Here is a 27,886-nt window from a genome sequence, read left to right as displayed (position 1 = left end):
TTCAAATAAAGTTAGCAAGACGTAAACTGGATTTGTAAGCATCGCCTCCAGCCGCTTGAATGAACGATTCACTGACACCAGCTGGATCAAATACATGCAAGGGAAAGAGGATAAATACACGCAACAGACCCCCTTTTCTACCAGTCAGGCTGGAACTGGCATGATGGTATTAAATCCGTTGAAGCGCACACTGACGCCTTTGGACTATTCACTACGACGGCGCTCTGATGTAGGGTCCATCATAGCTCGTCATCAAGCGATAGACGACGCAAATTCTCTCGCTAGCATCGATCGTCCTCCCTCCGAAGTCGAAGAGCTCCCACCAGCGAAGATCTACCATCCCCTATCAATTCATGTGCTTGCGCTCCTCATGCCTGCATCAATCTTCGGAGTCCTCGCACGACTTGGGTTGCAAGCGCTCGCTACGTACAACGGGCAGAGTGTTTTTCCTTTGGCTTACGTTCAGGCCACGGGGTGCTTTATTATGGGTATTGGGTTGAAAATGAAGGTGCCCTTTGGTAATTTGTATGACTTCCCTCCTTCACACCGCTTAGCCTTTTATACCTATCTGCTCCATAGTTATGGTCCGTTGTACACGGCTATGACCACTGGTCAGTACCTCTGATACCAGATCATAAAATCTGTTAACGTGCGCGCCACAGGGTTCTGCGGATCGTTAACAACGTTTTCTGGGTGGCAGGTGGACGTGTTTGACTCGTGGGTAAACACCGGTCAGTTCCACAGAGGCGGACTTCGAGATGTGAGTAGACCCTTGATTTTTTTACGGTTCGAGTCATGATGGCGTATTTTTTACGTTTACAGGTTGTAGACGGGCTTACGAAGACTTGGGTCACACTTGTGTTATCTCTGGCGTCTCTACAGTTAGGAATATATGTCTGTGGCCTAGCTCAACCGTATTTTCCGGCCCCTCGACCGCCCACCAAGAACGTCCGATACACGCTCACTATCCTTGCTATCCTCACATACGCAGCGGCCTTTCCGGCTTACTTCCTTCTGCCACACAATTTCCGCCACCAAACGACCGCCGCACTCCTGTTTTCATACCCTGGTACATTAACTCGGTACCTTCTGTCACTAAATTTGAATCCCCGCCTGAAGACTTTACCTCTTGGCACTTACATGGCGAATTCGCTTGGGACCGCTCTCCTCGGATTCTTCCATGTCCTTCAAGGCCTGCCGTCGGCGGTTTCCCCTAATACGTGTTCGCTGCTTCAAGGTTTAGGAGACGGGTATTGCGGTTGTTTAACAACAATCAGCACTTTTGCTGCGGAGATCATCGCATCGGAAGGATGGAAGGCTTGGACATATACCATCATCAGTTGGATCACTGGGCAATTATTGCTGCTGGTTATCATGGGATCGTCTTTTTGGGGTGGTCGTGTAAAGGAGCAGATGACATGCAGTTTCCAGACGTCGTGAGTTGGAAATAGAGCCAAGTACTGCCAAGTATTACATATAAATGTGCTACGAAGAGGTTTCATATGTCCGATGTGCTTCGAGGTCTGTAGATTTCCCCTGTGGCCTACGATCTTGCTGAAGTCAGTTGTGATCGAACCGTTGTAGCTGTGAACGCGAAAGCGGAGTTTGAATACAGATCTGGAACTTCTCGAGCAACAGGATGCAGACCCACAGCCCGTCAGCCTGTCTGACTTAAAGTGAACGTTATGTCCCGTCCACCCGAGCTTGAGGAGGAGCAGGTCGAGCTTGAGGAGGAAGAGGCCGTTAGTGGTATTGGTGAGGGCGACGAGGTCATGGAGGAAGTTGAAGAAGGTTACAGTGCGTATCAACCTATCGTTCATTCCGGATTTCATAGGTTGTAGCTTGAATTCCGCGTTTTTTGGAGACGGGGAAATCTATTGGGAGCTTGCTGACATATTTTTAGCCTCATCTACTCCTACATCTACCCTTACGTGGATTAGCTGGTTTTGTTCCCTGCCTGGGCACGAGTACTTCTGTGAAGTATCGGAAGATTTTATCGAGGATGACTTCAACCTCACCGGCTTGAATGCCATGGTACCATTCTGGAAGGAGGCGATGGAGATGGTGTTGGACGTGGAGCCTGGTATGTTACCTCCATTCATTCATTTGATGTCACGATCTTACCCGCTCCGAGACGAAGATTCGTCAAAAATACCCGACGTGTCAATCGTCGAAGCATCAGCTGAACTGTTGTATGGCCTGGTGCATCAGCGTTACATACTGACGCGTGCTGGATTGCAAGCAATGGTGAGTCTCGCCTATCGTGCACTGACACATTTGATCGACGCGATCATTGCTTTCTTATAGGTGGATAAGTACGAAAATGCCCTCTTTGGCGTCTGCCCGCGTGTATATTGCATGGGCTGCAATGTTGTTCCTTCCGGACGTTCTGATCTGCCCGGCCTCGACACTGTTAAACTTTTCTGTCCCAATTGCAATGATATATATGCACCACCAAGCAGTCGTTTCCAAGGGGTCGATGGTGTGTGAGCTGTGTCTTTGCTGACCGTTAGTACTTCTCACCTAGATCTCGAGGGATGTAGGGGCCTTCTTTGGAACGACTTTTGCGCACTTATTCTTCCAGAGTTATCGCGAACTCGCCCCAGCGCCATTCTACAAGCCTACATCATCGCCGGGGTCATCCATGTCCCCAGGGCGCTCGCCACACAGCGGCTCGGGTAGCAGTTCCTCGCGACCTTCACCCTTCGTCAATCCAAATCCTCATGGAGGGCAGAAACGCCCTGCAGGCCACATTTATCTACCGCGAATATACGGCTTTAAAGTCAGTGAACGAGCCAAGACCGGACCCCGGATGCAGTGGCTGCGGCTGAGACCGGAGAGCCCGGAGGAATTGGATATGGTAGACTGGCGAGGCCGTTGGATAGATGATGAGGAGTATGATGAGGAAGAGGAGGCCGATGAGGATGATCGACACATGGAGGACTTTGATGCGGTGGGGAGATCTAACCTCCGCGTGGAGTCATGTTCACTCATACAAGCTGCTTTCCCCGTGACAGGAAACCGTTGAGGATGAAGAAGAAGAAGAGGAGGAAGAAGAAGAGGAAGAGGAAGAAGAGGAAGGAGGCTCGCGGAGGCACCTAACCCGAGGTGAGCAATACGTCGATTCGCTGCGGCCACCCACACCCATCCACCTCCCCTCTTCCGCACGGACATCGCCGACATCCATTTCAGTGCCTCATATAGAAGACAACGTGGTTACCTCGGGGCGTGCCACGGGAAGGGTGAAAGTCGTGCGGCAATACTAAGACAAGTGTTATGAGCACAGAGCGGGCTCATGATACTGGACTGCACAGATTATCTAGGTTTCCAATGTCTTATTTGCGCAACGATGACTGCAATCACACTATAGATCACCTAATAGTGTACAACACTGCATACACACATTTCAACTTCTTTGACTTGCCTAATCAAACGAGTCTGCTCAAGAGGCGCTCGTCCAATTAGCCTCGAATAATTTTCTTTACTTTTACCGCTTCGCCACTGGGTGTGGGAATACCTAGAAAAGAAACTGTATAGTACCATCAGCCACAATAGAACACACGTGATTCCTGGAATAGGCAGACTTGGACGCCAGCAACAACCGCATCCTCAAGATCTCGTCAAGAAAATGGTACGAAGCAGTGAGTGACTTATTTCGAGTATGTTGTACCACTCATCGCGAATGTCGAAATAGACCTGCGCCAGGGCCTGAACAAGGGCTATCCCACCACTGCCATTCCTAAGACCAGCCGTCCCAGCCACCGCAAGGGCATCCAATCGACAAAAAATAAGTTCGTGCGGTCTGTTGTGCGAGAAGTTTCTGGCTTTGCGCCATATGAGCGTCGGGTACTTGAATTGCTGAGAAACGCCAAGGTGCGTTGATAGTGTCGTTTGATCTTGGACCAATGATGTTCTAACCTACTGGTTAAATCTATAGGATAAGAAAGCAAGAAAATTGACGAAGAAACGGGTGGGTGTCTTGCATTGCAGCAGTATACTGATAGACTCATCCGATGGCAGCTCGGTACACTCCTTCGCGCAAAGCGCAAACTGGAGGAGCTCGGTACTATTATCCAGGAGAGCAGGAGAGCACATTGAAAAGGCATTGGTATACTACTGGTGACGAGGGTGCCCATTACAATTTCATGTTATGCTATGACACATCTATGCACTGAAGTTGCGTTTGTCTCCTTTTCGCTGCACTTTGACAATCCGCGGGCGCCGAGCTATTTGATTTGTCACCAAGACTCGACGGGGGCGGGCCGTATGAGTCAGTACAGCTTAGTCTTGATTCAGGCTAGTTTGATGAAGTTCCTGTGTACTTGCGATAAACTACGTGTCGTGTGTTTAACATGTACATGCCTGCCGAGGTATTGCGTCTGCAGAGTAAAAAATGCAAGTACAATGCAAGTAAGTAAGTACCGAGATATCCGAGTCTCGGGCATTGCTCGGTCAGTATACCGGATCGATCGGAGCTCATTGCGTCAGACCGATTTTTACGTATTTTGTTATTATTTTTTCATGTAAGCAACAAAACAACGTCTAAGTACTCCATATACCACCTCCCTCGTAATACCCGTTTTACTTTTTTCCTTCTTTACTTGCTTGTGATGTCCTTGATCGTACCTCCGCCTAATCGTAGTCGTGCATCTTCAACAAACGTACGTCCTGCATTAACTATAAACACGCTTGGAAGGCGTCGCTCTTCTTCACTTGTTCTACCTATACAACAATCTGAACCATCTACTCCGTCAACTCCATCTCTGGTTCAGTCACATCTTGAACCCTCTCAAATATTTGCCTCGCCTGAACCATCCCAGAAACCTTCCATGTTTGCTGTCATTGCTTCCGGCTGTTTAGATCTTCTCCACGTGCCAAATCGTCACTCTATAAACTGGTCAATTCCTTCCTCGCCGCAGTCTACCGTGCAGGACGAATTCGTCTTACCAATATCTGCATCCTCGCAGCAAACAACGTTTAGTGACGTTTTTAACGAGAAGGATGCACCCCGGACGCATGCTAGGTGGTGGCGCGCTCCGTCGGTTCGTTCTCCATCGGCTTTCACCCTAACCAATCTGACGGTTTCTATTCTAGGTTCACGCTCCTATACTCCTGGTGATGCTGCTTTTCCCGCTCACGACGGCAGTCGTCCTATTGTCGCTTTATTCCTTACCCATTTCCGTCGCCTTTCCTCGGACGCTACCCGAGCTTGCTGCACTAGGTCGAGAACTCCATGCGTATTCACAAAGTGGTCCGCTCCATTTAGCTCACGTCATAGGCGTGTTGTCCGTAACTGCGGTTTGGAAACATGCTTGGTCGATCCCTGGCAGCGTCATTTGGGTGAGTGAACTTTATCTCATTTTACTTTTGTTTGATGTATTTACGTGGATCCTTTTTTTCAAATTAGAATGTGTTAGCGGGGGCCTTGTTTCATCCCGTTCTGGCTACCTTGCTGCTATCTGCATTGACTACACTGGGTTCAATTTTTGCGACTCTTTTATGTGTTCCGTTAGCGCCTTCTCTGTCCCGCCTGTTCCCACGTGCACTGAATATGACGCGGATTGCTCTGGAGGGAGAATCAAATTTGTCCACCGGTGTAAAGTCAAAGTCCCCGACCTGGGCACGCTTGTCTGTCCTCCGCCTCGTTGGCGTAGTGCCTTGGTCGGGAATTAACATTGCTTGCGGTGTCTGCGGTGTTGCGATCTCCGATTGTCTCCTCGGTGCCTTCATTGGGTGCCTCCCTTGGACGGCGGTCACCTGTCAGGTAGGATCGTGATTTGCTCAGCTTGGCATGCCCAAATGACCATTGACGTCAGATCGGTGATATCCTTCAAACCGTTGCATCCACGACCTCCCCATCCCAACAAACAGTTTCGTCACTGCTAACATCACCGGACATTCTCATCAAACTTGCCTTTTTGTCGTTCCTATCCCTAGCACCTATCCTCGGACGCGAGCGGTTGCGTTCTTTGATCTCGGCATCTCCCTCGCCACAATCTAATAGATCAAGCCTCACTCAAGACGAACGTGTCTCAAGATGGACATGGGTGCAAGAATGGAAGATGCGACTATCTTCGCAATCACGTACGCAACGTGAGGACCACCAGCTCCTGGAAGCTCTCATTCAAGAGAAGTCTAGCCTTCCTTGAGGATTCTGCTGCGCTTCATATCACATTGATTATGACTTCATCTACTCACGACGGCAGCCGGGAGCCGGCAGTCTGCATCCATCTTGCCTGCAACGACAATCATAATCCCACGACGAGACGCGTTATCGTCTAGCTTGGACTACTTACCAACTCTATTGAGCATCACCTTGATACCCTGATTCATCTTTACCCACCCTCAATACGCGCTTCGGCTTCGACTAACGCATTGCTTCCATCTGTCTATTCATCAAGTAACGCCATTTAATGACCTAACTTGTACCTCGTACATCAATTCCGTCTCGCATACAAGCTACGCAATTCACCGATATATAGCTATTCATATTCTTGATCCACTGGCATTATGCCTCTTACTATCAGGGTGGTCACTGTTGCTGTCTTCTTCTATACTATTTTCACAAGGGATTTTGAATGCCGCAGCTCCTTCATTGATCATGATATGTATATCGTTACGCTTGTCGAGAATTTTGGTGTACAAATGTCAAGCACATTGGGGAAAAGTCAAAGTGTGGAGTCAAAGTTAGACCAAGGTTTCATTCAACTGAACATACCATAATTGGATGAGACTAACTCCGAGATGGCACAGGGATGCACTCCTCCTCCCATGTCACAGGCTCGGAGTTATCCTTGTTGATCAGGTACGTGAGCACAATGGTTTATGAATTATATTATGAAGACCTTACGGCTGCGGAAATCGTTCTTTGTCCTCGACTAATCAAGGTCTCATGAATGCCGGTGGCAAATAATGTTGTAATAACTGGGACTCCCCTGGACTCCCCTCTGACCTATGTGTCAGGATTCGCGCTCGTCGCGATCGGTTGTCTCATTGTGACTGTAGCCAGTCAAATGCAGCCACACGTGTGGTTTACATGAGGTGAGCCTTCTGTACGTTCAAAGCGTGGCTGCTGACGAGAAGACCAAGTTTCCCAAGCTTTAATGACTTCCGCCTCGGGATAAACTCGAGGCATGCTGAAATTCTATATATGAGGTCCGTTCCTTTCTCTCTTTCATTAGTATTTTCTATAATTGTTATACGACTGCTTTGATCTTAGGTCCACACAAAGCAACATACCACAATCGTGGTAATTGGTGCCACATACGCCTCGACTTAAGAGGCTGTCGCACATAAGTCTCCGTCTCCCACTACACTGTTCATCCCGTCACGATGTCCGCCCCGAAGCTAGCAAGCCGAGTATCGAGTTATAGGAAGCCCGTCCCAAAATTTATCCCCTCACCTCCTGCTTCACCCCGCGGTTCCCCGACGAGCTCTGCAAACCGACTGTCTTTTTCTCATGCGTCTGCAAATTCGGATGCACCTCCTGTAAGCACACGTGCATTGTCGAATGAGCTGAATATTCACCGATTTATTCCAGCTACCTCCCGACTGGCGTGACGTTATTGACCGAGCGGTATCCCGGGACAGGAGAACTACGCCTACTCTGCCTGCTATTGACACGGTTGTGGACTCATCGAGCCACGACGCTCATGGGGCCGACACCGAATTCTCTGCGGAAAGGTTGTCTCCTTCAACTACCGTACGCTGATGTGTGCCAGTCAAGGCATTCGAGTCACACTCATGTATCATAGGATTTGGGAACATCGGGGACCATGACTTTCACCCCTCCTACACCTACTGAAAGTTACCACGATGACGAACTCGTGTCTCGCCCGACTTCCCCCACGCCTTGGGAACACCAAGTCCGCTCCACCGCAAAGTGGCTGCCGTCTTATCAAGAGGTACGTGTAATCTTCAAATATTTCCCGATCGAGTCTTCATACTCCAGACTCTATAGGAATACCGCCCACCAACGCCCCCACTCCCTAACCAGCGCAAAAGATCCAGATCAGCTGAATCGGGATGTGACTCGCCAACAGCCTACTATCATATCACAGCTAGTATGTATAATGTGCCTCACCTTTGAATAAGTGCTTGACATCTAGCGCAAGGCACCCCACTCCACGCTTCCGTTGGCCTCTCGTGACCCTGAGCACGGCGCGGCTATCTCGCTAGAAAGGTCTGAACCTCCACCTCTGCCTCCCAAGCCTTCTTCGCTGCCGACGCCTCCCGCAAGCCTGCTGACTCATGGGATCTCCTCTCCTCCGTATCATGCTGGGCATGATAAGTCTTCTCATACCACGTACTCTCCTGGTCACGATAGGCGTCCCTCCACTCTCAATTCGACTCTTAATTTCACCATTAATTCTGATAAATGCACCAGTTACGAGGGCAATGCTCCCTCTACTCGTGGCCTTGTTACTAAGATAGAGGCTTCTGGGAACGCCTCTGAGTTTTCACCCATTCACGCCGGTCAAGACATGGCTATTCGTACAAAGCGAGGCTGGTGGCACTCTGTCGCAAGCGGCTTCAAGCGTTTTATGTCTAGCCTGTGTTGTCTGTAATGCGACGGGCTTCGCTTCGTGCATCTACTAAGTTTATTGGGACTCTGATGGACAATGAAACTATCTTACTGTATCTCTACCACACCCGCATTCGTTCGCTCGTACACTACCATTTTTTTTGTAAAGGAGACACTGCGCAATACATTTTCCACGACTGGTTTGACACGGTGTCCCGAATCCGTAATGTTGACCGTCACCGGGGCAAGCAGTGGTAAACAGTAAACCTCCGTCAAGTTTTCTATTGGTCTATCAGCACGCCAGCTGAACGTTTCAAAAACGTGTAGAATGTCTCTATGAACGCCACTTCGAAGACCATCGTAACCGGGCATCACAAAATCACCATCTCGCCCGGCTTGAGTTCATGGCGGACGCTCCAGGAAAACGCTCCACAAGCCGCGAACTTTATGAGTCCTGTCTCTCCGGCGCCCACGATCGGCCATTTATTCCGCGACTGAGGTCCGACCCACCTTGCTTCCCTCCACTTCCTCGTAATCTTCTCGAGTTTCGAGAGCAGGAAGGGAAGGAGGAGCGGGAGAGACGGCTACATGAACTATGGAAGCGCTTACCCAATTCGAGCTATCATCGATCGGAAGTAGCTGCCTCAAGGAGAATTCCTACCAGGGAGCCATTGACGGCACAGAAAGCGGAGGAAATGAGAAAGGTGTACGAGGATGAACTACTTGGCAAATGTGGTGGTCACATAACAAATGAACGACCCAGTCATATCAGGTGGACTGAATTTAGGCGGTATGCCGAGGCTAAGGAAGCTGGTGAGTATATCGTTTTATGTGCTCGGCATACCTTGAAGGATGGTTCAGAGCTATGGTCGATATTCCACGATGAACTGGATCTCGACGGCGATGGTCATCTCAACAAGGAGGAATTAGCATTAGCGTTGAGCAAAGCCGGTAAGATTTATATGAACTTGCATGGCTTGCCCTTATGGTCTCCCAGGCATAATAATTTCGCCGTCCACACTGACCGATTTCATAACGTCTCTGACTTGGTCGCCACATTCACATACTGTCAACTTTCGAGAATTCAGGGATTTCTTATTATTATTGCCTCGAAAGGCATCGACGGCTGAGATATACAAATACTACGAAGTTAAGAAGTTCATGGGAGATGATGGAAGGGGCGCGGCGCGGGTGACGATGGAAGGTTCGCTATTTCATCTCCTCCAATACTCCAAGCATGAATTTCCTTTTCAGGTGACGTCAGTCTGAGCGCGGAAGACAAGCCCCCGCCCATACCATCACTGTGGGAAAGTGCTGATGTGGTCGAGGACGACGATTTCGAGGAAGAAGGGATAGAGGTACACCATGATTGGTTGCAGGGTTACACTGCCTTCAAGTTTCTTATGGCTGGTGGAACGGCAGGAGCTGGTGCGCGACTTATATATCCGATTTGTTCGTGAGTTGACGTTTGGTCGAAGTGTCTCGAACATGTACAGCACCTTTTGATCGGGTAAAAATATTTCTCATGACTCGCCCTCCTGAGATGGGTGGAACTGCCATCCAGTCTAAGCCTGGGATGGGAGGATTGAAAGCGATCGGAGGCGCAGTTGCACGCATCTATTCAGAAGGCGGTGTACTCGCATTCTGGACGGGTAATGGTCTTTCTGTGCTGAAGATATTCCCTGAATCGGCTATCAAATTCTTGACGTATGAATCATCTGTATGTACCTTCTTCTGGTTTCTGCCCCTTCTGGACATCTTATTTGCAGAAACGAGCTTTCGCACAATATTGGGACCGTGTGGAGGACACGAGGGACATCAGTGGAACGAGCCGCTTCCTATCCGGTGGTCTGGGCGGAATTTCAAGCCAGCTTAGTGAGTAATGGGGTTTCCCTTCTGTTCAATCCCTCATCTTACAGCTGTACAGGTATATACCCAATTGAGACTCTAAAGGTATGGAGCAAGGAAGTTCCCATATTGACAATATAGTGAGCGAGTGGCCTTACAGACGCAAATGATGAGCACAACAGGCAACCAGAAACGAAGTCTCGTGGACGCTGCCCGGAGAGTATGGCTACTTGGTGGCGTTCGAGCCTTCTACCGCGGTTTGACGGTTCGTCTTGCGTTGCTGGTGTCTTTGCTTTCCATCTGACCGGAGACAAGATCGGTCTTGTTGGAGTGTTCCCGTGAGTGAAATGGCCTGGACAGGGTCATGCCACTCATCAATCACATAGATATTCGGCGATTGATATGAGCACTTTTGAGGCATTAAAGTTGGCCTATCTTCGATCGACGGGGAAAGATGAGCCTGGTGTGCTTGCCCTTCTTGCCTTTGGAAGCGTATCTGGGAGTGTAGGCGCCACGAGCGTATATCCATTGAATCTGGTACGAACAAGGCTACAGGCATCAGGTTCATCAGGACATCCGCAGCGCTATACTGGTCCTTGGGATGTAGTGACAAGGACATATCAGCGGGATGGATGGAGAGGATTTTATCGCGGACTATTCCCAACATTAGCGAAGGTATACTTACTATCTTGAGTTCTGCGTAGTTTACACGCTAATAACTGCCCTAGGTCATTCCTTCAGTCTCTATATCATATCTTGTCTATGAACATAGCAAACGAAGGTACGTTTCATTTTGCCTTTCGTCCATTCGTGACAGGGTTGATGTTTTTGCCTCAGGCTCGGTGTTTAGACGTCTCTTTACATTTTCTGCTACCTTAGATCATTAGATCAAATTATCGTGATATATTGCATATCTCGTCACTTTGTACAGCCTTCAATGCATGGACTCCCACTCACAACTTCACAGTACATTGCGGCCCGTCGTGCAGTTGATCATTGACCTGGCGTCCCTGCGCTTAGACATTCCACTTTGGCTTTTCCTAGGTTTGGAAAGAGCCTAAGGGCGTTATCACACATGATATTGGCGAGGTCTAGCGGTCTGCCGGCGAAATGGGTTTTCAAGTTCTTTGTGTACCACTCGACCGTCTTGGTACTCACGGCTAAAACAAGATTATCATCAAATGTGCCATGCATCGCACAGCTCCTGCAAGTACCTGGAAAATCAGTTCCGAAAAGGAGGCGATCTGACGGTACGAGGGTCGCCATTGCGGTAAGCGTCGTTTCGTGTGCGCTAAGAGCAGTTTCATAATAAAAGCTCTTGAAATCTTCTATGATCTCGTCCGGCGTCAACGGGCAGCCCATGTGATGCGAAAGGGCGGCAACACGTGCAGCAAGGAATGGTGTGCTCCCGCCCAGGTGTGCGAGGATTATGTTCACATTGGGGAAGCGTCGTTTCTTTCCGCTAACCACGAGGTGGGCGGCAGCTTTATAGGTCTCGTTGGGGACCTTCTCGGAGTGAGCGAGAGCAAGCCTTTGGACTCCGCCGGACTCACCTCAGAAATTGGCAAGCCAAGCCAAGGATGAGGGTATGGGGTGGAGGAAGGTGTCTGAGCACCATGCAAAAACACGACGGCGCGTCTTCGGTTCAATTCCTTCCAGATAGGATCATACAAGCCGTCGGCGACATACTCTGAGGCATCATCGTGTCATCGTTTGCAGCGCGTTGTAACTCAAAAAGCCCTACTCGCAGAGTCGCCATCCCCATAACAAGATATCAGAGCCACTCCATCTGCACCAAGCACATCAAAGGAGAAGGCGATCTCCTCTAACGAACCTACAAAGGATGTGAGGCCAACCCACGGAAGAATGCTCTGTAGTGAGAAGCTACCTTCGACGTCATCCAAGCACGGGAGGCCAGCGAGAAAACCGAATCTTTTAGGATATTCGGTGCATAATTGCGATGCATAAATATTCTGCTGCCTTACTTCTGCTCGGGTTTCCACTCCACAAGAAGCAGATGACAACGGAGGGGGAGAAAGAATCGCGGTCTGAACGCCCAGCTTGTCCATGGCGGCCAAACTGATCTGTGGCCCCCAAGGTAAATTTTCATCTGGTGTCCGCCAGCCTACTTCCAAGTTTTTCTTTGCCTTTTTTTGAGCGTCGAGAAAGAAATGGTGGTGAACATCGATGCACATATTCTGACGATGGCTAGGTGAGTATGGAGCAGACCTGCAGTCGTCTGAAGGGATATCTTATAAGGGCCTGGGTCAAGCCTGGGTAAATCGAAGTCGCCGCCTTCAGCCCGAGACTTGGCGGGTGTACAATAAGTATAGACATCCGATATCCTAGTACTTGCAAACTATGCAAATATGTGTACATATACATATTGGTTTATAAAGACGACCCACACCCCGTGTGCGTTGTCAGCTCTCCCATTCCAATGGCCATCACCATGGGCCTACCGTCTCTGCTCAGAATTCCTACCAGTACTAATTAGTGACCGCTAGTACTGCATTCAATGCTCCCCGCTGAGCTCGAGCTCAGTGAGCGTGACCTCAATTAAGCATGGACGTAGTAGGCATGCCTTTGAATACGACCTTCAACAGCGCGACGGCGTGACTGAACGTGGTTTCCAGAGGCATGATTCGTGGTCCTTAAGTCAACTGTTGCAAGGTCGCTAGTCACTACATACATCTTTACGTTCTTAGTATACTGTGGTGTGAAAAAAACTGCAAAAATATAGGTCCAACCAGGAATCGAACCTGGGTCACAAGAAATCGTATATCAGAATCTTGGGTGATAACCGCTACACTATTGGACCGTTGATATGCGTGCTTATAGAACATATGTAACACGATGAATTTATTGAACCGCAGTCATTGCAAGATCAAATATTGATCTAACAGATCTCCTCAAGATCTCCTCGTCAAATTTCTTCATGTTCCCATTTCTTGCCTTGCTCGACAGCGAGCACGTCGACGAGGACCTCCTCGTCGCTGTCTCGCGTGTTGCCCCAGTTATAGCCTCCAGATTAACCCCGGGAAGCACACCTCGTTATCTTCTTGTGGAAGATAGTACGTCTACTGATGTCAACCAAATCATCACCCACCTTGATAATGGCGCCGACAAGGCCATCGTGCCTCTTTCTCTGGCCAAAAGTCTTCTTGTGACGGTGCCCGCTCATCGATTGCTCCTTCTCCTCGATGTCGCCAACGTGAGCGCCGTCTCCGACTCTGTTCGCAACGCTGTATCTGGCGTCTTGCTTAAAACATCTGCTTCGAGTGGCTTCGGCCCCGATCTAGACCTCATTCGCACCGTATCACGTTTCTTCATCGGCGCAGCAGTACACGTATTAGCACCTAGCCTTCCTTCACCCTCGATCATCAAAAAACTCGCAGCCATCGGCGCATCTGTAGTCATTCCTTTCTCCCAACTCACTCTCGGCTCTACTTCCCAAAACGTGATCAGTGTCGCAGATGCCTTCCTTGCGCCGATTGTCTCGGATCGCTCTGATGGACTTTTCCCAACAGTGGTATCTTCTGATCCCAATGGGCAACGGTCTCTAGGTCTGGTATATTCATCTCGTGAATCAGTTGCCGAGTCGATCCGCACAGGCAAAGGCGTGTATCACTCCAGAAAGCATGGCTTATGGCGCAAAGGCGAGACCTCTGGGGCCACGCAGGACGTCGTGCGCATCCGCGTAGACTGTGATTCCGATGCGCTCGAGTTTAGCGTCGTACAGCACGGCGCTGGTTTCTGTCACCTTAACCGCGCCTCGTGCTTCGGCGATCTAGACGGACTCGCCGCTCTCCAGCGTACTTTGGCATCGCGTTTAGTTGATGCGCCTGAGGGCTCGTATACTCGCAGGCTCTTTAATGACGGGGAACTCCTGAGATCAAAGATCATGGAGGAAGCCGATGAACTTTGCCGTGCAAAGACGAAGGAGGAAGTGGCATTCGAAGCCGCTGATTTGATCTACTTCACCCTGACGCGCTGTGTCGCTGCCGGGGTGAGTGTCAAGGACATTGAGCGCTCACTTGACAAGAAGGCGATGAAGATCAGTCGAAGACCAGGAAACGCGAAGCCACAGTGGATGCCGAAAACAGGGTCTTCCCAAGTAGAATCATCCAAGGCAGAAGCGCCTAGAGCAGCACCTTCCAGCAAGGCGCCTCTTGACCGAAATGCACCCATCCAAATGCGGACCGTTGATATCTCTGCTGTATCCCCCAAGGAGCGCGCAAAGCTTCTTAAGCGTCCCGTCCTCAGGTCCGATGAGATGATTGCAAAGGTCAAGCCCATAGTTGATAACGTCCGTGCTCGCGGAGACTCCGCTCTACGCGAGCTCACCGCCAAATTCGACAAGGCTCAACTGGATACACCACTTCTCCTTCCGCCATTCTACCCTCTCGCACCAGAAGCACAGCAGATCGATCCTGCTGTGCGTGATGCCATTGACGCTGCTTACAGCAACGTTTACAAATTCCATGCCGCTCAAATTGATGGTGCTCCACTTGTTGTGGAGACCATGCCAGGGGTGACTTGCACCCGCTTTGCCCGCCCCATCGCGCGGGTGGGTCTTTATGTTCCAGGGGGCACTGCTGTTCTCCCTTCCACGGCACTTATGTTAGGTGTCCCAGCCCAAGTCGCTGGCTGTGAAAAAATCGTCATTGCTACGCCACCCAGGGCTGATGGGAGCATCTCGCCGGAGGTACTTTATGTTGCCCATAAAGTGGGTGCGCACGCCATCCTCAGAGCTGGCGGGGCTCAAGCAGTTGCTGCTTTGGCGTATGGTACCGAGACCGTTCCAAAGGCCGACAAGATTTTCGGGCCAGGAAATCAGTGGGTTACGGCTGCGAAGATGCTCGTACAAAATGACACGGACGCAATGGTGTCCATAGATATGCCCGCTGGGCCATCCGAGGTGCTGGTAAGTGATTCTGGCTTTCAACCGCGGACGTAGTACCGTGTTCGTTGTCCTTGGAAGACTAACGAATACGGTACTTCCCCCTAAGGTGATTGCAGATGAGACTTGTAACCCTGCTTTTGTCGCCGCGGACCTCCTTTCACAAGCTGAACACGGCATCGATTCTCAAGTTGTCTTGGTTGCTTCGTCTCTCCCGGAGACCATGCTCGCGCAAGTCGAAGAAGAGGTGGATAAACAAGCGCGTACCTTGGGTCGTGTCGATATCGTTCGCGAAAGCGTTGCAAAAAGTTTGATCGTGAAAACGCAGAGTCCAGAGACTGCCCTGGAGTTTTCAAACGATTACGCTCCTGAGCATCTCATTTTACACTTGAAGGACGCACTAAGTTGGGTCGACCATGTGAAAAATGCAGGCAGCGTGTTCGTGGGGCCATACTCGCCAGAGAGGTACGCAGTAATTTCTATCAGGGATGCGCCTTCCGTTGATCATGTTATTCTAGTTGCGGAGACTACGCCTCTGGCACGAACCACACCCTTCCTACAAACGGATATGCACGCCAGTTCAGCGGCGTCAACACGCAGTCTTTCCAGAAGCACATAACCTCGCAGGAGGTCACTATGGATGGACTGCAGACGTTGGGACCTATCGTAGCGACGTTGGCAGACTGCGAAGGGCTGCAAGCTCACGCAAACGCAGTTCGTATTCGGCTGGGCATGTAGCGAGTTGTGGAAGGGGGTAAATAGTAACAAGTGTATCAAAAGGGTGGTGCTGCACGTCACATGAAAAGAGGTATTCTATCAGGTCTTCTCCAGTTTTTGCAAAAAATGTTGCGTTTGCACACGGTGTTGATGTCATCTATACACCTGTTGTCGATGAGATCAAGACCTGGTACAAACTTGATATCTGAGCCTCGCGGGTCCCGAGAGGGAAATCTGTAGCTGAACGCTCTCACCTCCCAAGGAAGAAATCGGAATGATGGGAGGCCTAGCACATGGTGCATTTCAAACGGAACCGCATTTTCCATCAACACAACTCACGTCACTGACAAATTGGCACGGCGTGAGCAGCCTGCCACACGAACGGGCAAAGTTGGGCAAAAGAGCGATTATTATAGATCGTGTACGGAGGCCGTTCTGACCACCAACTTAGATGGGTAATATGTCTATTGCGGCCAGAGGACTACTAATGCCCATGAATGTGTAAGTATGAAAGCAGATGCATGGGATAACAGTATAGGGTGGCCTAGTTGGTCCTGTAAAGAGCCCGCTTGGCGACCTTGACGATGAGAGGTGTGTCGGGGAATGAGAGTGCCTCGAGGTTGGTGGCATACTAGTGAAAGATTAGTTTGCGGTAATACTAGGGCATCTCGACACGTACTGGTGTAGGTACATCAGCACCAGTTACTCGCTCAACTGGGGCGTCAAGGTAATCAAAGGCCTCGCTCTCCACGATCTGGGCGCAGATTTCACTACCAACACCGAAAGCAGGGAAACCACCCTCAACGATGAGGAGACTGTAAAATAGTTGAGCAATAATTCACTAGGCTAAATGACTGCCTGACCGGTTAGTTTTCTTGACTGATGCCTTGATGGTATCAATATCCAGAGGACGGATGCTACGAAGGTTGATGACCTCAGCCTTGAGACCCTCCTTGGCCAAAAGGTCAGCAGCCTCAAGACTGTGAGTGACCATTTTGCTGTGTGCCACAATCGTGATATCGGATCCTTCGCGCTCGACCTTGGCTTTGCCGATAGGAAGAGTGAAGTTGTCTGACATGGCTTCTGAAGACATTGGGAAGGTGACACCGTACATCATCTCATTCTCGAGGAATACGACTGGGTTAGGATCCCGGATGGCGGCCTATAAAGTCATCAGGCACAAGGACAACAAATGAGGAAATCACGAACCTTGAGCAGACCCTTGCAATCCTCGGCGCTCCAAGGGCTGACAACCTTGAGACCGGGGATTGAGCCATACCAGGCTGCATAGTCTTGCGAGTGCTGAGCACCGACACCAGAAGCTGCACCGTTGGGACCACGGAAAACTACAGGACAGGGCACGTTTCCACCGGACATGTAGTAAGTCTTTCCAGCCGAGTTGACGATCTGGTCAATGGCTTGCATGGCGAAGTTGAAGGTCATGAACTCGCATCTTTTTTTAAGTAAAATAATGAGAAAAGAACGCAAGATAAAAAGGTTAATTACATTGGTCGTAGACCTGAGAGTGCAGCACCGACAGCGATACCGGCGAAACCCATTTCAGTGATGGGAGTATCAACGACACGCTTCTCGCCAAACTTGTCAAGAAGACCTTTGGTGACCTAGACGCGACAACTTTAAGTCAAACGAACGTGTTGAGTATAATAATTATGAACTAACCTTGTAAGCACCATTGTACCGAGCTACCTCCTCACCGAGAACGAAGACGTTCTCATCGCGCAGCATCTCCTCCTCCATAGCAACATTGAGTGCATCACGGACGGTCATCTTGGAAATGTTTCAGAATGACATATTAGATGAGAATGACGCCCAAAACATACCGAGTTTTCACTTGCCGTCGCATACCCGCGAGCCAATGCAACACGGTTCAGAGGCAATGAAGGACGTGCACGAGCATTTGCGATTGCACGAGAGAAAGCAGCACGGGCGGCAGTCATTGAGCCTTTTGAAAAGGGAAGACGGAAGGAGGAGGACTGATGAAGGGAAGAACGAAATGGGAGCAATTTTGGTCGACGGACAAACGCGGATGAATTATATGAAGTGAACCGATTACACGGCCACGGCGCGCGCTATGGGACAACCATTTTGTATAATTTATGTCTAAAACTGAATTTCCTGGTTCCAGAGCCTTTCCGTTTCTTTCCTGCATATTTTTCTTTCATTCCACCTAGTCTGCAATGCTCCGCAACGCTCTATCGGCAGCGACCCGCCCTGCTCTACAGCAGTCGGTATGTATTTTTCTCGTCTCATTAATAAGATGGCGTGATGTTCACCTTTTTTTTCAAGCGAAATGCGACCACTCTTTCGGCTGGTTTTCCAAAGGTGACGCAAAGAGTAAGTTTCACGCCCAGAGGCGAATAGCGTCACCGAAACTAATTCCAACGTCACCGTAGCTACCGACCAAGTACGGGGGCGTATACACCGTGCGTCTCTTCATATATACCTCGTCGGGTATGGTGCTGATACAGTTTTGTTTAGGTTACCCTCATACCCGGTGACGGTATCGGCGGTGAAATAACAGACTCTGTCAAAGAGATCTTTGAGCATGTAAATGCGCCCATCGAGTGGGAGCAGTACAATGTCTCTGGTGTCTCTTCATCAGGAGAGGATCTCTTCAAACAGGCAATGGAGAGTCTCAAGCGCAACAGAGTTGGCCTCAAGGGTAAATCATTTCTCCCAGTGAAACGTCCATCGTTGACTGTTGTTGTGATAGGTATTCTCTTCACACCCATATCACAAACCGGTCATATCTCATGGAACGTGGCCATGCGTCAACAGCTCGACATCTATGCCTCTGTTGTCATGTGCAAGTCTCTCCCTGGGTTCCCCACGCGCCACTCCAATGTCGACTTTGCTATCATTCGTGAAAACACTGAGGGTGAATACTCAGGCTTGGAGCACCAGAGTTATCCCGGCGTGGTAGAGAGTTTGAAGGTCTCTACAAGGGCCAAGGCTGAACGTATCGCACGCTTTGCTTTCGACTTTGCCCTCAAGAATAACCGCAAGGTCGGTTATGACTTCATTCATTTCCGGCCGGAGCCGTGCTAACAGGCGCTCCGTTTGTAGAAAGTGACATGTGTGCACAAGGCTAACATCATGAAGCTCGGCGATGGTCTCTTCTTGAATACCTTCCGCCGAATTGCAGAGGAGTACAAATCTGCAGGCATTGTGTCCAATGATATGATTATCGACAACACGTGAGGCCTTTGTCCCTGTTTCCGCTCTAGTCGGCTAACATCCGCCTAGCTCCATGCAACTGGTGGCCAAACCTGGTCAATTCGATGTCATGGTCATGCCTAACTTGTATGGTGCTATCATTTCCAATATTGGTGCCGCACTCGTCGGCGGTCCGGGTATTGTTCCGGGATGTAACATCGGCCGTGTATGTCAAACACTGGCGTCTGGTTTCACCAGGTACTGACATCTGTCCAGGACTATGCCCTATTTGAGCCTGGATGCAGACACGTTGCTTCAGACATCATGGGAACCAACCGTGCCAACCCCACCGCTATGGTTTTGAGCGCCACTATGATGCTCAGACATCTTGGGTATGTGTTCTGGCACGACCCTACACATATCCTTCTCACTCTTCTCCCGTAGTCTCGATTCCATCGCCAACAGCATTGCAAGCGCGACCTTCGATGTCATCAACGCCGGAGAGGTCAGGACCGCAGACATGGGCGGTGAGTAGTTCCCCATGATCTGTCAAGTCTCATTCTCACATCGCTTCTTATATAGGTGCTGCAACGACATCGGAGTTCACCAATGCTATCATCAAAAAGCTTTAAGCTGTCTTTGGATTCTTGGCGCTACACAGCAGGTACGGGGCACGGAGTCGACTGACGACAATGCTATATAGATGTTACATTAGATGTAGATAAGTCCAGCGGTCATCACATACGGTATCCCGAACACTCGTTTATGCCTTGGGCGATGCATTAATGGATTGGATTCATTGCTGTTTATGATTCAAAGCGAGTTCTACGTGGTCACGGTATCCTGTTCCAGTACAGCCTTGTATTCTCGTGTCATGCGTTTTTGACCTTCGGCCGCCCAGACTCGGACATGACTGCTGCATGACTTGATCTTTCGAATGGCCTCAGCGACATTGGCTCCTTAGTTTCGAAGTCGCAAATAATAGCCATCTCATACTCGGTTCACGACGATTCGCATGTCGCGGGCAATCTGAGGCAATCACAACCTGTCAAGACAGGTTGTAGCTTTTGGCCGCGCGTATCTTGCGGCCATGGGTTCCTTAAGCTCCACCTCCACAGACTGTTACACGTGTATTTCTCTCTACCATGACCTTGTCCTCAGGATGCATCAACTGAAATAATCAACAATATTTTCTCATGTTGTATAAATCTTCGCATGCACCCCCTCCTTGCACACACAGCAGACGCCTCGAAAATTCCCAGTTGTTTGCCATGTCCGAGATGGGGATGATTGGCGAGAGACAGTATTCACAAGTGAGTCACCCCGAAGGAGCTTTCGAGCCCTGTGGTGATATAAGTCATCGGCAGGCCCTTCTCCAAGGCCCAATGGTCTAGTAGTATGATACCCGCTTCGGGAGCAATCCCCAACACAAGGTGTTGAAGTTGCGGGTGGTCCCGGGTTCAATTCCCGGTTGGGCCCTTACTTTTACAATTTTTTTTGTTGACCAACGAGAGATCTCGAGTCTTGATGGTGTACCGTAATAACTAGGCAAGTAATGATCTGTTTCAATACCATGTCGGTAAGGATTAACTGATGCTTATCGTGGTCGATCGTATACCTACATACACTCTGCGGTAGTAACATGTTTCATTGAATCGGCTGTTCACGATTCAAAGTTGAGCTCTACATCATCAAATGTGGTATCCTGGTCCAATGCAGCTTCGTACTCCTCCAGCGTCATCGTTCGTGCCTTCTTGTGTTCCGGTCCTTCAGACGTACCAGATTGTGTCCCACCTGCAACTTCAGCCGCCCTCAAATCACCATTGACTTCCAACTTCACAACTTCACCTTTCGCAGTGGTCTCAGCGATAGCGCTTCTATCCTTCTTGCGCAATGATAAAATTCGTTCGCAGCGTACCTCGCCGCGTTTACCCCACCCGTCTACATCAGGTCTGAACTCGGCATACAATCCGAAACCTTTGGTATTAAGTTCTTGCGGTGGGAAGCTTTCGGCCAGCAAGCGAAGGGCGCCGATGACGTACGGAGTTGTTTGTCGAAACGCACGAGATATGTATGAAAATGCTGTGCTGGGGAGTGCAGGTGAGGTGTTGGTGAGAGCACGCCATGTCTCGTTCTGTGTCTGATACAAGTGTCTAGCAAAATGGGCACGTAAGGTCAGAGTGTCTGTAAACAGACAGACAGACAGACGTACATCCTTTAAAAGTCATGATACGCCGTGCTGTTAGTTGAAAACACCAAGACCCGCTCATGACACATACCTTCTTCCCAGTAAGTCAACATAAGGTTGTGTACTACCCTTGGTAATCTCTATCTCTTTCTTCCGTGCTTCATCGAAGAGACCCAAGGACACGCCCTTTGATATTGCATTCATTTCCGTATAAACGGATGCTTCATGACGTTTGAGTACATCCAGCATACAACGCTTACCCACTGGTACGTACCAATACTGAGTGCTTCCTCCCGCTTCGAACCCTAAGCGCTCGGCAACAACAGTTGCCCAGGCTGTCATCAACGGCGCCCGATTCACAACTGTAGACTTCTTCTTAAGAACCTAAAGAGAATCTGAGCAGGCCTGATTGAACGAGCGGAGAGCCGAACTGTACCGCCTCATCCAATACCTCATTGAACTCCAAGCTACCACATGCAGCAGCTTCATCTGGAGGTCCATCTGGAAGGAGCTCGTTTAAATCGTCGTCCCATTTTCTTTTCCGCTTAGTCGGCGTGGTCTATGTAATTTAGCATGCGAACGATACGACAGTATGCGACTCACTAAGAGCTGCACTGTATTCGCGACCCTCGGTTGAGACGGACCTGCTACGGGCTGCTCATCCAAACCCCTGGATTTGTCACTTTTCTGTTTCTGTTTAGCACCTGAGGACTGCGCAGTGTACCCCGCTTTCCGAATCGCAGCTAGCACAATTTTTCGCGTTTCCTTGTCTTCCACGTTACATACAATTAGCTTCGCATCTGTGAGTTGTGCAAGGAGCCTAGGCGTATGGAATTGCTTGTACCTAAGATTACAGTTATTCATGCAAACTTGCTAATTGAGCAGACGAACACTTTACTGGCTACTGCCATTGCCTTAGGGACAGGTACATCATTGCTGGTGAGGACTTTGAGAAAGGCAGGTAGAGTTAATTTTCTTTCTTGTGGATTCATGTGTATGACGCAGCAAAAAGGACTACTTACTACGTCCAAAACGGGCTGGTCATTTCACATGACAGCAATCTCCCCGCTGACATAAACTCTTCTCGCTGGCTGCAAACCGACTTTGTTGAGTTGGCCACGGTGGCCTTCGTCAAAGCCACTCCTCTAGTGGACCGACAGCGCATTTGAGCTGGCATCAAGTTGGCATTGATCTTACTTCGCACGGTTCCTCGTCAAATTGCCAACTTTGCTTCACCAAATAGGGGATTTCAAGCGGATAGGTTCTTCCTGTAGCCATAATGTACATTCTTGAACCATCTCGGAAGAACAATATCAATGCATAAAAGCAAGGCGTCCTCCTACTATCCCCTTCAGATTTATTTGATCCCATACTATATCCTTTACGAACAATGCGTTTCCCCCTTGTCCTCGCCGTTGTTGTTGCTTTGACAGCATCAATATCTGCAGCATCGACACCTGTCAGTGACGCTCTCAATTGCCCTTTATTTTGCCTTGCAAACCCCTGCTGTCTTGGGTACCAATGTTCAGTGAGTATGAATAGTTTGCGTCCTGGATTTAACTACATGACTCACTGGCGTGATAGATCATCTTAGTATGTATACTGGAGGCCCGCCGTGGTACGGCGGGAAACACTAAGACGGATCGGGCGAGAAGTAACGAGACAAGATCGTGGATTTCGATAATACAAGGGAGCAATGTAGTAGTAGCTAAGAGACCCGAGTCTCTGATAAACAATGGATAGCGCGATGATATAAGGGAACCGAACAGCCACGTGATGTGATGTCGTAAGCGATAGGCTTACACCCTCCCATCCTCCGAAGAACTTTGTCTGATCTTGTATTCTTGTAGAGCGGGGGAGTCTTTGACGTCATGACCGGGTAGCCAGAGGTCAGCTTCAGGTCCGTATCCGCGCCAGTGTATGAGGTATTGAGAGCCACGACCGCGCGTCCGATGGTCAAGGATGTGTTCTATCTCCCATTCTTCGGCTCTGCCGTCTGTGATGACAGGCCCTGGACGTTGTTGCTCTCGTGAGGGGTACAGAGCTGTGTTGTTGGGTATGTGACGTTTGAGCTCTGAAGCGTGAAAAGTGGGATGTTTGTTAGTATGTGATGGTAGTTCGAGAGTGTAGCAGGATGACTCAGGGTGAGCCGAAATTATCTTATAAGGTCCATCGAATCTTGGCATGAATTTAGCGACGCGTCGTGAATGACCGTTGAGGTATTCTCGTCGACGGTGTGTGGTAGATAGGTATACCATGTCATCGATCTTGAAATTTGGATCTTCGGCTCTATGTGCATTCGCCGAGTTGGCTTGTGAGATTTTGGTTGCCAGCAGTGTGTCGTGCGCGTCTGCGATGTCAGTTTTCAGGGTCATGATTGCGTCGAGCGCGTTAGTGACTTCAATCCCAAAATCGTCCGTTGTTGTGTGGACATTCGCTGGCGTCAAAGGAGGGATGAGACGTGGTGATCGTCCGAGATGGAGGTGAAAGTGAGTGTAACCAGTTGAGGCATTGACGGAAGACATGAGATTAAATCTGACGCGTGGTAGTGCGTTCACCCATCCTGATTGGTGACGGTCGACGAAGAACCGTAAGGCTTGGTTGACCGTTTTGTTGGTTCGTTCGCTGGCGCCATCCGTTTGTGGGTGGTAGGCCGTTGAGAGTTTCAGACGGATACCGGTGAGTCGGTGTAGTGCTTTCCAGAATTTGCTAGTGAAGATTTTGTCACGATCGGAGATGATGTTGAGTGGCAGGCCGTTTTCGCAGTACCAGTGGTTGAAGAAGAGGTTTGCGATCTCGGGTGCTGTCATATTCATCCTGCAGGGGACAAGTCGTATATCGGCGCCCAGGTGATCTGTGATTGTCATTATGCCATCGCAGCCATGTTCGAGGGGTAATGGACCAATGAAGTCGATAGATACTGAATCTCTGCGGTGGTCTGGTACCGGTAGAGGGTGTAGGGGGCCAGGTGACTTAGTCGTTTTACTTTTATTCCGTGCGCAATCGGGGCAGGCGGGAACATAGCTTTCTTCTAGGTCCTTTCTCATGTTCGGCCAGTAGAATGATTCGCGCAGCGCTGCATAAGATTTGTCGACCCCAAAGTGGCCGAGGTCGTCATGTGCAAGGCGGAATAAAGTTTCGCGAAGATGTGTCTGGCGTGGAATCACAAGGCGGTTGTTCAGGTACAGTAGTCCGTCGCGATTCTGTAGGCCTGGTAGGGAGCCTGTCAGTTTAGCCAGTTTCACGCACCAAGGATCCATCTCGTATCCTGTTTTGATATCATTTAGTAGCGAGGCATCGGGAGTGACAGACAGGATCAATCCGATAGGCTTGATGTTGGTTCCTGTGTTGGACGGGAGGTTGACAGTTTCCCGTGTATAAGAGGGGATGTCGTCAATTTCCGGAGGTAAACGGGAGAGGGCATCAGCAACTGAGTTCTCTTCTCCAGGGATGTATTGAATGGTGAAGTTGTACTGCGCAAAAAATTCTTGCCATTGTGCCTGGCGCCGTGATAATTTGCATTGTGTGAGAAAGTTTTCTAGTGTGCGATGGTCGGTGTAGACAGTGAATGGGGTACCGAGCAGTTCAATGCGCCATTTCTTGAGGGCGCGGACGATTGAGAGTAGCTCTTTCTCATGGACAGGGTAGTTGAGTTGGGCGTCTCGCATCTGCATCGAGTCAAATGCAACGGGTCGTGCAGTCTGGGGTGTTGGTCCTACGCTGAGCATGGCTCCAGTGCGCCAGTCGCTAGCGTCGCATGTGACGTAGATATGGTTGTCACCAAGGTTGTCATGGTCGATGGTTGTTAGGCAGTCTCGACTGATAACAAGACATTTGATGGCGTCAAATGCTAGTTGGTGTTCTGTTGTCCACCCTGGCCATAGTTGATCGGCTGACTTCATTGTAAGGGGCGTGAGGATACGAGTATGATCCGCGAGGTTGGGTAGGAATTGGTCAAGATATCGTACTACTAGATGTGACCCATGGTCAATCAATGCATCTATACGTTCAAATGATTCAGAGGCAGGTCCCGTCAAAAGACAGGGCCAGAAGAAATGGGGAGTTTCAAAAGGGGCTACGCACGTGTCGTTATCAGAGTCTGAATCGCACTCGAGTACAGAGGAGGGCATCACGGCTCCAATAGGTGCGACAGCGGCAACGGTTTTCGCAGGTTTGTCAGTCTTGTTGGCATTGGGCTTGGCCGCCAAGGCGTCTGTTTCTGTCAATGGTTTGTACGAGGCTGCATTGGGAGCGCCGTCCGTACATTCCTTTGACCTGTGAGAGACATAAAACTTGCGACATTTGAAACAACCGTTATGATCAGTGAGCAGAGTGCATTTGGCCATTGTGAGTGGTCCGAGACGTGAGGAGGAGTATGTGGGAGTGCGGGAGGAGGACAATGTTTTCGTGGATGTTTGGGGCTGTGTGCGTTTGGATGATTTGTACAGGTCCTCGGCAATCTTCCTGTGCGAGGCAAGATCCTCGAGACGCTTGTCATCGAGGTGTTTGACTTCCTCGATCCATTTCTTCAGAGTTAGGTTTGCATCAAGATTCGCTCTGAGTACAGAAGTGGTGAGGTCGTCGCATATATTCGCCTCGAGTTAATTGCGTAGTTGTACGTCCGAGAGATGAGCAGCATTACCATACAGAAGGGCGTTTTGGTTTTGTAGTTCAAGTGCCCACTCGTAGAAGCTGCGTGTGCCCTGTTGTGAGCCCAATACCTTCTTGCGAAGTTTGGTGTCCCAGTGCGTCTCGAGCCACGCGTCCTTGAGAGTGGTCATATATTCTTGAAATGTTCCCACGTCTAGGATTGCTCACGAAGCCAGGTACCAGGTGTGCAAGTGTGGATCCAGCATGCCGAATGCTATCATTTTGACTTGGTTCTTCTCTTTTACTTCTTTGTGCATGAAGTAGGTGGAGCATGTGTTGTCCCAATCACGGATGACTTCAGGTGTGAGTTCGCCCGCCAAAAGCCTTGGTGGTTTGTTGGGGGCGGACTGTTCCACTGTGGCTGATTTCGTCATCGTGTGAGTGAGGGGGTAGGTTACGTTCGTCGTGTCTGTTTCTGAGTCTGACGAGGAGTCGTCACGCGGTTTGGTAGAGGTAATAAGTAAGGATGAGATATCTGATGGGAGTGAGGATAGTGAAGATGAGACTGAGGTGACAGGAGACGGTTGGTTTTGGTTCTTCGCGCGCGAACGCGTGGTCAGAGACTGTTGAACAGTTGCGACCCTCCGTTTAGGAGGCAGTTTGACGGTTCAGGAAGTGGGCGGGTGGCCCGACAGATGATCGTTCTAAGAGTTGATGATATTGTCGGCGTTAAAAAAAAAAGTGGAGGCCCGCCGTGGTACGGTGGGAAACACTAAGACGGATCGGGCAAGAAGTAACAAGACAAGATCGTGGATTTCGATAATACAAGGGAGCAATGTAGTAGTAGCTAAGAGACCCGAGTCTCTGATAAACAATGGATAGCGCGATGATATAAGGGAACCGAACAGCCACGTGATGTGATGTCATAAGCGATAGGCTTACATATACCCACTTAGAAAGACATGTTGTGACTGTGAACTACAGTGAGTCATGTTTCTGCTTTCGCATCGGTGCAGTATGGTTGATGGCACGACACGTGCATTAGTTGCTGAGTTGATCGACGTGTTTATGTAAGCCCGGTGGCTTACCTGAGTTCCCATAATCAGCATAAATACTGTCCGAGATAATAGAGCGTTTTTGCTAAGTGATTTATCAAGGATTTCATTAACTTACAGACTGTCAATTTTACACTTAACTCGAACAAGTGGAGCTCGGAGAAATAACTTATAACTTGCTGAATTTTTCAGTGACAATTCTGACGAACTAGAACTAGTGCACATGTGGCAAGTCCGAGCTCAATCCCAATCCCCAGCCCTCGCTAGCGCATACTATGATGACGCGCGTAAACATCGGCCTGATATGCGTTCACCACCCTGAAGCGGACGTGGTTTTTCTTCATGCTGTCTCTTGTTTGCTCTTGAGCCAGTCAAAACCAGAACATCACTGCTGGTCCATGATAAGGTCATGATGGCTAGGGTGTGGATAAGTTTGGTTGAAAGTGTTTGGATGGCAAGGATGGCATCCATTGGTTGTTGTAGTAGACCATGAGTAAGTATTCTGTGCGATTCAAGACTTAAGTTGACCACATCACAATATTTAATTTAATTTTGTTCGTTTAATACTTAGATGTCACGCAGTTGAAACTTATACTACATCAAGTGGAGCGTCGTTTCACATCGTGAAAAATGCAAAAGTCACTTAGCAAAAATGCTCTAATGAAGCATGAGCTTTCATTATCACTGCCTTTTGGCATAACGGTTAAGGGACGACAGTCTTGACTACTTACAGTTTACTTCTGAACATATTTTACTACTGCTCGAGCAATGGAGTTCTTGGAATAGATCACTTGAATAGAGTGGTGATCAGAGGCAAGCGGATGCGGGACTTATCGAGCTAGTAGAACAATATAATCTCAGTCTCTAGAAAGAACTCGTTACTT

At 49.4% G+C, this 27,886-nt stretch overlaps 11 protein-coding genes and 2 non-coding genes across 13 annotated transcripts; 9 read left to right on the top strand and 4 right to left on the bottom strand.

Annotated features, from left to right (window-relative positions):
* Nucleotides 1-49: 49 nt before the first annotated feature.
* Nucleotides 50-1,606, top strand: EDB91DRAFT_1104070 (CrcB-like protein-domain-containing protein). The gene is made up of 4 exons (XM_041317377.1): nucleotides 50-525; nucleotides 580-611; nucleotides 663-760; nucleotides 823-1,606. The coding sequence occupies exons 1-4, from the start codon at nucleotides 95-97 to the stop codon at nucleotides 1,438-1,440; spliced, it is 1,179 nt and encodes a 392-aa protein (XP_041182809.1). The 5' UTR covers nucleotides 50-94; the 3' UTR covers nucleotides 1,441-1,606.
* On the top strand, nucleotides 1,588-3,584 carry EDB91DRAFT_1104061 (casein kinase II regulatory subunit-domain-containing protein). Its single transcript, XM_041317376.1, has 6 exons — nucleotides 1,588-1,797; nucleotides 1,904-2,083; nucleotides 2,135-2,247; nucleotides 2,308-2,482; nucleotides 2,544-2,953; nucleotides 3,018-3,584. The coding sequence occupies exons 1-6, from the start codon at nucleotides 1,686-1,688 to the stop codon at nucleotides 3,264-3,266; spliced, it is 1,239 nt and encodes a 412-aa protein (XP_041182808.1). The 5' UTR covers nucleotides 1,588-1,685; the 3' UTR covers nucleotides 3,267-3,584.
* EDB91DRAFT_1104050 (ribosomal protein L36e) lies at nucleotides 3,585-4,381 on the top strand. Its single transcript, XM_041317375.1, has 4 exons — nucleotides 3,585-3,641; nucleotides 3,695-3,873; nucleotides 3,938-3,970; nucleotides 4,021-4,381. Exons 1-4 carry the CDS (start codon nucleotides 3,629-3,631, stop codon nucleotides 4,096-4,098), a joined length of 303 nt encoding a protein of 100 aa, XP_041182807.1. The 5' UTR covers nucleotides 3,585-3,628; the 3' UTR covers nucleotides 4,099-4,381.
* Nucleotides 4,382-4,539: 158 nt separating this feature from the next.
* EDB91DRAFT_532319 (uncharacterized protein) lies at nucleotides 4,540-6,330 on the top strand. The gene is made up of 4 exons (XM_041327611.1): nucleotides 4,540-5,042; nucleotides 5,095-5,340; nucleotides 5,408-5,764; nucleotides 5,817-6,330. The coding sequence occupies exons 1-4, from the start codon at nucleotides 4,611-4,613 to the stop codon at nucleotides 6,147-6,149; spliced, it is 1,368 nt and encodes a 455-aa protein (XP_041182806.1). The 5' UTR covers nucleotides 4,540-4,610; the 3' UTR covers nucleotides 6,150-6,330.
* Nucleotides 6,331-7,332: 1,002 nt separating this feature from the next.
* Nucleotides 7,333-8,567, top strand: EDB91DRAFT_1243486 (uncharacterized protein; the record flags this gene model as incomplete). The annotated part of the gene is made up of 4 exons (XM_041322303.1): nucleotides 7,333-7,488; nucleotides 7,541-7,702; nucleotides 7,755-8,063; nucleotides 8,115-8,567. The coding sequence occupies 4 exons, from the start codon at nucleotides 7,333-7,335 to the stop codon at nucleotides 8,565-8,567; spliced, it is 1,080 nt and encodes a 359-aa protein (XP_041182805.1).
* Nucleotides 8,568-8,738: 171 nt separating this feature from the next.
* EDB91DRAFT_532175 (mitochondrial carrier domain-containing protein) lies at nucleotides 8,739-11,294 on the top strand. Its single transcript, XM_041327609.1, has 12 exons — nucleotides 8,739-9,337; nucleotides 9,386-9,475; nucleotides 9,522-9,728; nucleotides 9,779-9,952; nucleotides 10,003-10,244; nucleotides 10,294-10,399; nucleotides 10,452-10,477; nucleotides 10,533-10,637; nucleotides 10,688-10,710; nucleotides 10,759-11,047; nucleotides 11,101-11,153; nucleotides 11,210-11,294. Exons 1-12 carry the CDS (start codon nucleotides 8,929-8,931, stop codon nucleotides 11,220-11,222), a joined length of 1,737 nt encoding a protein of 578 aa, XP_041182804.1. The 5' UTR covers nucleotides 8,739-8,928; the 3' UTR covers nucleotides 11,223-11,294.
* Nucleotides 11,147-12,728, bottom strand: EDB91DRAFT_532242 (uncharacterized protein). Its single transcript, XM_041327610.1, has 5 exons — nucleotides 12,261-12,728; nucleotides 12,117-12,206; nucleotides 11,926-12,062; nucleotides 11,587-11,878; nucleotides 11,147-11,532 (listed from the first exon to the last, which is right to left on the bottom strand). The coding sequence occupies exons 1-5, from the start codon at nucleotides 12,565-12,567 to the stop codon at nucleotides 11,366-11,368; spliced, it is 993 nt and encodes a 330-aa protein (XP_041182803.1). The 5' UTR covers nucleotides 12,568-12,728; the 3' UTR covers nucleotides 11,147-11,365.
* A 385-nt stretch (nucleotides 12,729-13,113) lies between these two features.
* On the bottom strand, nucleotides 13,114-13,193 carry EDB91DRAFT_t28. Its single transcript has one exon. It is a non-coding gene; the product is annotated as a tRNA-Gln (tRNA).
* Nucleotides 13,194-13,282: 89 nt separating this feature from the next.
* Nucleotides 13,283-16,189, top strand: EDB91DRAFT_1104028 (histidine biosynthesis trifunctional-protein). Its single transcript, XM_041317374.1, has 3 exons — nucleotides 13,283-15,299; nucleotides 15,385-15,740; nucleotides 15,794-16,189. The coding sequence occupies exons 1-3, from the start codon at nucleotides 13,311-13,313 to the stop codon at nucleotides 16,011-16,013; spliced, it is 2,565 nt and encodes an 854-aa protein (XP_041182802.1). The 5' UTR covers nucleotides 13,283-13,310; the 3' UTR covers nucleotides 16,014-16,189.
* A 146-nt stretch (nucleotides 16,190-16,335) lies between these two features.
* On the bottom strand, nucleotides 16,336-18,064 carry EDB91DRAFT_1104025 (pyruvate dehydrogenase e1 component beta subunit). The gene is made up of 7 exons (XM_041317373.1): nucleotides 17,834-18,064; nucleotides 17,673-17,780; nucleotides 17,499-17,614; nucleotides 17,202-17,445; nucleotides 16,856-17,154; nucleotides 16,672-16,807; nucleotides 16,336-16,623 (listed from the first exon to the last, which is right to left on the bottom strand). Exons 1-7 carry the CDS (start codon nucleotides 17,948-17,950, stop codon nucleotides 16,537-16,539), a joined length of 1,107 nt encoding a protein of 368 aa, XP_041182801.1. The 5' UTR covers nucleotides 17,951-18,064; the 3' UTR covers nucleotides 16,336-16,536.
* A 22-nt stretch (nucleotides 18,065-18,086) lies between these two features.
* Nucleotides 18,087-20,112, top strand: EDB91DRAFT_1104023 (uncharacterized protein). Its single transcript, XM_041317372.1, has 10 exons — nucleotides 18,087-18,241; nucleotides 18,300-18,347; nucleotides 18,407-18,436; nucleotides 18,492-18,675; nucleotides 18,727-19,019; nucleotides 19,080-19,210; nucleotides 19,260-19,395; nucleotides 19,446-19,561; nucleotides 19,614-19,696; nucleotides 19,752-20,112. Exons 1-10 carry the CDS (start codon nucleotides 18,191-18,193, stop codon nucleotides 19,799-19,801), a joined length of 1,122 nt encoding a protein of 373 aa, XP_041182800.1. The 5' UTR covers nucleotides 18,087-18,190; the 3' UTR covers nucleotides 19,802-20,112.
* Nucleotides 20,113-20,548: 436 nt separating this feature from the next.
* EDB91DRAFT_t29 lies at nucleotides 20,549-20,648 on the top strand. Its single transcript has one exon. It is a non-coding gene; the product is annotated as a tRNA-Pro (tRNA).
* Nucleotides 20,649-20,832: 184 nt separating this feature from the next.
* On the bottom strand, nucleotides 20,833-22,349 carry EDB91DRAFT_1234689 (uncharacterized protein; the record flags this gene model as incomplete). The annotated part of the gene is made up of 7 exons (XM_041321234.1): nucleotides 20,833-21,322; nucleotides 21,449-21,578; nucleotides 21,632-21,636; nucleotides 21,662-21,741; nucleotides 21,794-21,916; nucleotides 21,961-22,201; nucleotides 22,249-22,349. 7 exons carry the CDS (start codon nucleotides 22,347-22,349, stop codon nucleotides 20,833-20,835), a joined length of 1,170 nt encoding a protein of 389 aa, XP_041182799.1.
* Nucleotides 22,350-27,886: the final 5,537 nt, after the last annotated feature.

This window comes from Suillus paluster, assembly GCF_016628075.1.
Source record: "Suillus paluster strain FC165 chromosome Unknown EDB91scaffold_4, whole genome shotgun sequence".
In the NCBI taxonomy this organism is placed as follows: Eukaryota; Fungi; Basidiomycota; class Agaricomycetes; order Boletales; family Suillaceae; genus Suillus; species Suillus paluster.
Note: the sequence above shows the minus strand (reverse complement) of the source record. Positions and strands in the feature narration are given on the sequence as shown.